The sequence below is a fragment of the Rosa chinensis genome, chromosome 1 (assembly GCF_002994745.2).
Source record: "Rosa chinensis cultivar Old Blush chromosome 1, RchiOBHm-V2, whole genome shotgun sequence".
Taxonomy (NCBI): domain Eukaryota; kingdom Viridiplantae; phylum Streptophyta; class Magnoliopsida; order Rosales; family Rosaceae; genus Rosa; species Rosa chinensis.
In genome coordinates this window covers 66,146,085-66,152,541 of record NC_037088.1, presented here as the reverse complement: position 1 = coordinate 66,152,541, position 6,457 = coordinate 66,146,085, and the positions used below count along the sequence as shown (strand labels likewise).

Genomic DNA, 6,457 nt, shown 5'->3' with positions numbered 1-6,457 from the left:
ATTTTTTTGACCTATAGTTTTCTCCCTTTTTTGGAAAATGACTAGGAACCAGAATTGTAGTTTAATTTTCTCCATTTTCCTTTCGGATATTCTTAGAAAGGTACTATGATAGGCTGAAAACCAGATCGAGTTGCCACATCCCTTTCCTCTCACTTGGTATGCTGCTTCCACCAACAGGACTTGCTAGTCCAAATATTAGTAGCTTATGTTATTCATGCATTTGCATGTCACACATTTTCTCTCCCCTGTATCTAGAACATACTGTATGTGCAAATCGCGCACTTGTGCGATCGAGGCTGTGCTGGTTTACTATGCTGAACCATAAGCTAGCCTCTTCTTCACACAAGCATGGTCATGATCAGCAGCAATTATCCAAGAAAGAAAGATAAAGACATCCTTTTTCTAGGTCTTACGAATATGTTTTTTTTTTTTTTTTTTTTTTTTTTTTTTTTTTTTTTTTTAAAAAACCCCACCCCATTCCCACCCTTCATGGGACTCGAACTCTTGATCTCTTATATATGAGACCAAAGCCTTACCACCCCACCAAACACACACACCCTGGTCTTACGAATATGTGATTGTTGAGGGTTTTTGCTTGTCTGCCAAAAGGTTATTAACTAGAGAGAATAAGATGACCATGTGGACTTTATTTCCTTGCTAAGAAGGTTGGTCGAGATATAGAATTGTTGTTTATTTCTTTAATTTCTGTTTTCGCAGGTTTCTGTCCTCTGTTTTCTTTTAATTAATTAACGCAGCAAATGATCTCCAAAATCCCTAAAAATTTACCAGTATCCAGTTTAGTATGTTAACTTAATTTATATAAAATTTCATTGATATCTGAGCAGTTTAGGTTAAGTTTTTATTTTCGTTTTGGCTTCTGGTCAGAGTAGTTAACCTGTTTTGTGTTCATTAGTTCAGTTGTTATTAGTACTCCGACTGTAGTTATGAATAGGAAAATCCTTACAATTACCGTATTGAAGTTGTCTTTTGTTCTGGAACCATTTGTGTTTGGAGGATATCCATAAAGTATGAAAGAGGCGGTGAAGGAAAGGCTACCTATTTTTTCTGCAGATGAGTTTCAATTTTGCTGGCAAGCTGTTTATTCTGCAGTCTGGGTTGCTGCAGTGTCATTGTTTATGGAGTTACTGGGATTCTCAACCAAAAAATGGCTAACAGTTGGGGTCTAGGCATAGTATTGCTCACTCTTGTGGTTAAAATTTGGTTGGACATGAATTGCAAGTTGTACTTTGAACTGATGCGTTAGCAGTACATTGTAGTAGGAGACCTCTTTGTAGTTTTTTTGTATGTTTTAGCAATCTATGAGAATGATGTGCTACTAAATGACATTTGGAACTTATTTGAATCAACATTTTCATATTTGCCTATTTTCAGGAAGCAATTGTGTAAATTCAATTCAAACAACACATAGGACAAATAACTGTAGTAGTGCAAAGTTATCAGACGACACAAGTGTTCACAAACTTGTTTGATGTCCATTCAAGACGACAAATGCATCCAGTAACTTGTTATATTAAATGCAATTCAAACAACAAAAATAAATAGTAAGGGTAGTGTGAGGTTCATTTAAGACAACACATGCATCCATCAGACCATCACTTGTTATCTTAAATGCATTTCAGACATATACATCCTGAAACTTGTTATCCTAAATATAATTCAGACAACATAAAGGGACATAATGTGAACTTTGAGATTTATTCCAGCTATTGTCTTTACGAGTATAATGGTCATAAGGTCTTATAACGCAGTGCATAAGAACATATGTTCTTATTCTTCGGGATTGACAAGTAGGGGAGAAGATCACCTGGCCTCAAATCTCTTTCCCAATTCAGTCACTTCTCTAGTTTAGGAATTTAGTCCGATGACGATAGGAAATTAGTCCAGGTGACATGTTGCTATCGACAACCCAGGTTTAAGTCCCAGGTGAGCACCTACCCGGAATCTCCGGTCAATGAAAGGAAGTTAGAGCATGGTAGTTTCGTCACACACTCACTCACAGGCACGTGCATGGGGATTAGTATTGTTGTCACGATTTCAGACTCCACGTACATGAGGTCATACAGCAATATTATTCCTCCACGTACATATGATCTTTGTGCTCTAGTAGTTTAATTCTAGAGCAAGAGATGCAACAACAGTTTTAGAATTGCTTGGAACGCAATCTAGCGATCGAGTTGTATCAGCTAATCGTTCATTTTGTCATGGGAGGAATTGCTTAGCTATGTTGTGACACTAATCTTATGTACTCGAAACCTATTATGAACTCGAAATGACCTAATTTAATAAGCTCTTAACAAAGCTACATACCAAAGAGATCGATTATGTTCAGAATCGAGACGCAAATGGAAAAAAAAAAAAACGGTAATTTTATGAACAAGAAGTAGTAGAAAGGTTGCTAATTAAAATGTAAATAAATGAGCCATTTTTATGTACTTTGACCCAAAATGTAAAAGAAGCTATAGATTAACTGACAAGAAGCATTAGTGCAGCATACACTCGCCTGCACGGGAACCCAGGATCTAGACACTGCATGAGAAATACTTAATAATAATTAGTTGAACGTACAAAAAATTAAAACAAAACCAAAGGTAATTAGATAGGCATCATTTATTGGTTTTCAAAGCAAAGCAAAGCTCTCACATTCTCTCGTTGGTTCTCTCCCGTCCTTCTGACAATGGGAAGGAAGAAGAGCCAAAAAATTGAACAAACAACACCGCAATTTGACCGGAGGTAACCCTAATCCCTTTTCAGAAAACTAATAAAAAACCCTAATCCCTTATCGTTTTCATCTGAGTCCGTCGTTTTGCGTCTTTGTCTTGATCTGTTTCTTTCTTTTTCCTTGTCTTGGTCTCCATAATTAACTGAGATAAAATCGAGGATGTAGACGAGTCGGTGGCTGGGTGTCAGATGATGTGGCGGTGGAGCTTTTGTCCTTGTGGCTAGGTGTTGGCGGTTCTTCTTTTTTTCAAAAAACCACGCGTTTTTGATCCCATGATCTTGTTCTTTTGATCATTTTTTTTTTGAATTTAATTTTTTTTTTTCCGAATTTCTTGGCGGCTCTTCTTTTTGTCCGAAAATACCACTGGTTTTTGATCCAATGATCTTGTTCTTTTTTTAATTTTTTTTTTCAAATTTCTTGGCGGCTTTTTTTTTTTCAAAAAACCACTGTTCTTGATCCTATGATCTTTTTTTTTTTTTTCAAATTTTTGTTAAAATTTTTCTTTTGGGGCTCTTCTTTCTTTCAAAAAACCACGGAAAAATCATGGCATGGGTTTTCGATTCTTCCTGGTTTTTAAGGGTTTTGAATTCCCAAATTCCTCACTTCTTTTTTTTCTTTTCAAAATTTTCTTTTAACTGTTTTTGCGGCTCTAAGGAACCGTGGAATGGGTTCTTGATTTTCAGGGTTTTGATTTCCCGAATTTTTTTTTTTTTTCGTTTAAGCTGTTCGACGAAAGTCCCCGGTTAATTGTTCCTGGGTTTTATGGGTTTCGATTGTTGGGAAACCTTTAGGCTTTATTCTCGTTAAACTCTGGTAATGGGTTTTCATAATTGGCTTCTGCAATCTTGATGCTTTTCGTTTTTGATTTTCAGGGCTCAGCATGGTCCTGCACTTTGGAATGGTGCATTTTTCACTCATCAGCTCAGAGAGCCTTCATCTTCAAATAGGTAAAGCACAGTTTGAATTGTGAACTGGGTTTCTGTTGGTTTTGTGATGTTCTCATAAAGTTTAAGTTTGGGTTTGGGTTTGGCTCATCTATCCCCTGTTGTTTAATTTGGTGTTTCGATTTGTAAATGTGATGATTTTGCAATTGAGGGACTGGGTTTGTGCATTTAAGGCTTGAATTGGAGGGTTCTCTAGTGTTTGGAGAAGTTAAATTTCTGGGGTGGTTTAGATTTGAAGTGGTTTTAGGGTTTATAATTGAGTAATTGGGATTGAGTTTTGAGATTTTGAATAATTTGGAGCTATGAGTAATGGGTTCTTACCCCCGTTTCTGTTTTACAATGTTCCATTACAAAATGCTTAGAATTTCATTTCTGTGAGTGCTTGTAGTGATTGCAATACTCAATTTCCTTTTGTATCCTATAGAGAGGGCAGGTAGGATAGGAAGTTACTATGTCACAGATTTAAATGAATGATGGGAATACTTGTTCTCTGACCTTTTAAATGGTTGCCTTATCTGAACAACCGTTTTTGCTAGTGTAGGAAAGTGTCATTTTTGTTGAATTTGTAACTCTTGTTTTGGAAATGAACATTGTCAATCTTTGTAGACCATAAATCTCTAATCTCTTATTCATACTTTCCTTCTTTGACTCGGGAGTCCCCCAGTTTTTAGTTATATTAACAATCTGCAGCAAAATTCCCCTTATCATTAACTGGGTTTCTGTTGGTTTTTTGTTGTTTTCTTTTTGACACTTATTCAGGCCCAAAAGAGAGTCCTCAGCTGCATTACCAGAGACGAATGTCAAGAGATCCCGAGTTGCGTCAGCTGCATCATCATCGGCTCCCATCTCCAGGTACAACACCAAGTTTCTGCAACCTACCTTATAATCAGCCAAACCACAATCGGCTCACCTAACAGTGCTTGCTTTGTTTCCAGAGCTAATGGTAAGGGGAAAGACAGAGCCAATGAAGGCCTCAAACCTTGCCTTCCGGGGTTCAAGAGGTCTTCTTTGTCAGATCCTGATGTACCTACTGCTCAGAATGTCAGCAACATGGCATCTAACCCAATCAACATACCAAATGTGGAGCAACCTGTCATTAATGAGGCTTTCGAAACTCCGTTTGGGTTTGCAAAAAGTAGCACTTTTACTATGGAGCTTTTTAAGAAGATGGGATACAAAGAAGGGAGTGGCTTGGGAAAAGATGGCCAAGGCATTAAGGAGCCTATTCGAGTTGGCATATGGACAAAAAAGCAGGGATTGGGCTTCCAAACAGCTCAGACATCAGAGCAGAATGCTGGGGATCAGAATGTGAAGCAGAACCAGTAATGATGATTGAAAGGATTGGAAGGGGAAGCAGAACCAGTAATGAAGATTTGAAAGGATCAGATACTGCATATACGTTGTTTGAGTTGTGGTGATTTTTGCATCTAAAAATGGTGCTTTTTGTATTCCCACAACTTTGTTCCTTTTTTTTTTTTCCAGTCTTTCTTGCTTGCTTTCACTGGTGGCCTAGTGGGAACAGTTTCACTGGGATGTCCTTGAATAGAGATCGTTTTAGAGAACTAGAACGTCATGAAGGAAAATTGAAACATATCAGGTATTATGTGCTTGTTTGAGGAAACTTCTAAGTCATAATAGGAATTTCATTTACGTTAGTGCTCTGTTTGAACTTTAAATTCATCTTCCGTATTGTTATTGGCTGATGCTCATCATTGATGCTTGACATTTAGCTGTTGAAATTTGGGAAAGACCATGACTGTAATCTAGAGTAGGAGCAGGAAGTGAATATTGTATATTGGTCCACAATTTTCTGCCTTCAAAAGCAGACTGTGACACCACAAGTCAATGATTAGTATTAGCTAGTAAAAATGAAACTTGCTGGTTGGCAGAAGAAAATTCTATTTACATGCTTGAGGCTTCGAATATAGTTGAAGTAAGGACCCATGGTCCAGGAGAAATGTTGTAACAAGAAATCACAGTACAGAGGAAAGAAGCAAAAGAGATCGATCGGAGATATTCTTCAGCAAGAAATAGCATTTCAAAGAGAAGAAGCAAAGAGATCAGGAGATATTATTTAGCAAGAAATAGCATTACAGATAGAAGAAGCAAAAGATATCATATACTGTTATGCAGCAACCAATATAAGTCGTGAAGTTCTATCCTCTCCATTTTTTGCAGACAACACTCAATACTACTAGCTAGCTAATTGCTCTGGCATTCTAGGAACTGGTGTTGGCCACCATGGGAACACAGTTAATGGGAAGAAGCAATAATTATTTATACTCTCTCCAGGAGCCATCTTTCTCCTTGACTTCATTCTTGTAAGGATGTTATGCTCGAATATCTTTCCATTGACACTATAGTAGAAGACATTCTCATCGTTTGGGTCAAAACCTATTAGCCCCACTACTTGAGGACGATGACGACGTGTATTAAACTCCCTGCTCCAAGCTCTATTGGCCACAATTCGATCATCTTCTTCCTTTTTCGACTCCGAAACCCAACATAGAATACTACTATACATGGTTCTACTTAAGCCACACATTCGCTGCAGACATCCGCCCCGTGCAAATAGGCACTCAGTATTGTATCTATAGTTTGCGGGGTCTTTAACTATTGTCATGAAACAACATTCATAATGATCATCTCCGGAGTGGTTACTAGTTTTACTACTAGTACTGTTTTTGTGACCAAAGTTGATGACGAACGGATTCAATCCGATAACAAAGTCAAGATAACCCGACCAATACAACATCCCATTGCAAGCCCAATG

General features: G+C 37.6%; 1 protein-coding gene across 2 annotated transcripts; it reads left to right on the top strand.

Annotated features, from left to right (window-relative positions):
- Positions 1–3,185: 3,185 nt before the first annotated feature.
- LOC112181650 lies at positions 3,186–5,334 on the top strand. 2 transcript variants are annotated; one of them, XM_040512831.1, is made up of 4 exons: positions 3,186–3,687; positions 4,444–4,536; positions 4,620–5,016; positions 5,058–5,334. In XM_040512831.1, the coding sequence occupies exons 1-3, from the start codon at positions 3,621–3,623 to the stop codon at positions 4,994–4,996; spliced, it is 537 nt and encodes a 178-aa protein (XP_040368765.1). In that variant the 5' UTR covers positions 3,186–3,620; the 3' UTR covers positions 4,997–5,016; positions 5,058–5,334. The 2 variants fall into 2 exon arrangements, with proteins under 2 accessions (XP_040368765.1, XP_040368764.1); XM_040512830.1 differs by having other exon boundaries at positions 3,187–3,687; positions 4,620–5,023; positions 5,065–5,334.
- Positions 5,335–6,457: the final 1,123 nt, after the last annotated feature.

What these genes read in the sequence shown, in the direction of transcription:
- LOC112181650 (XM_040512831.1), top strand. Translation starts at nt 3,621, where the DNA reads ATGGTCCTGCACTTTGGAATGGTGCATTTTTCACTCATCAGCTCAGAG. An exon ending in GAGCCTTCATCTTCAAATAG is followed by an intron (nt 3,688 to 4,443) that starts GTAAAGCACAGT and finishes ACACTTATTCAG; the next exon opens with GCCCAAAAGAGAGTCCTCAG. An exon ending in TCATCGGCTCCCATCTCCAG is followed by an intron (nt 4,537 to 4,619) that starts GTACAACACCAA and finishes CTTTGTTTCCAG; the next exon opens with AGCTAATGGTAAGGGGAAAG.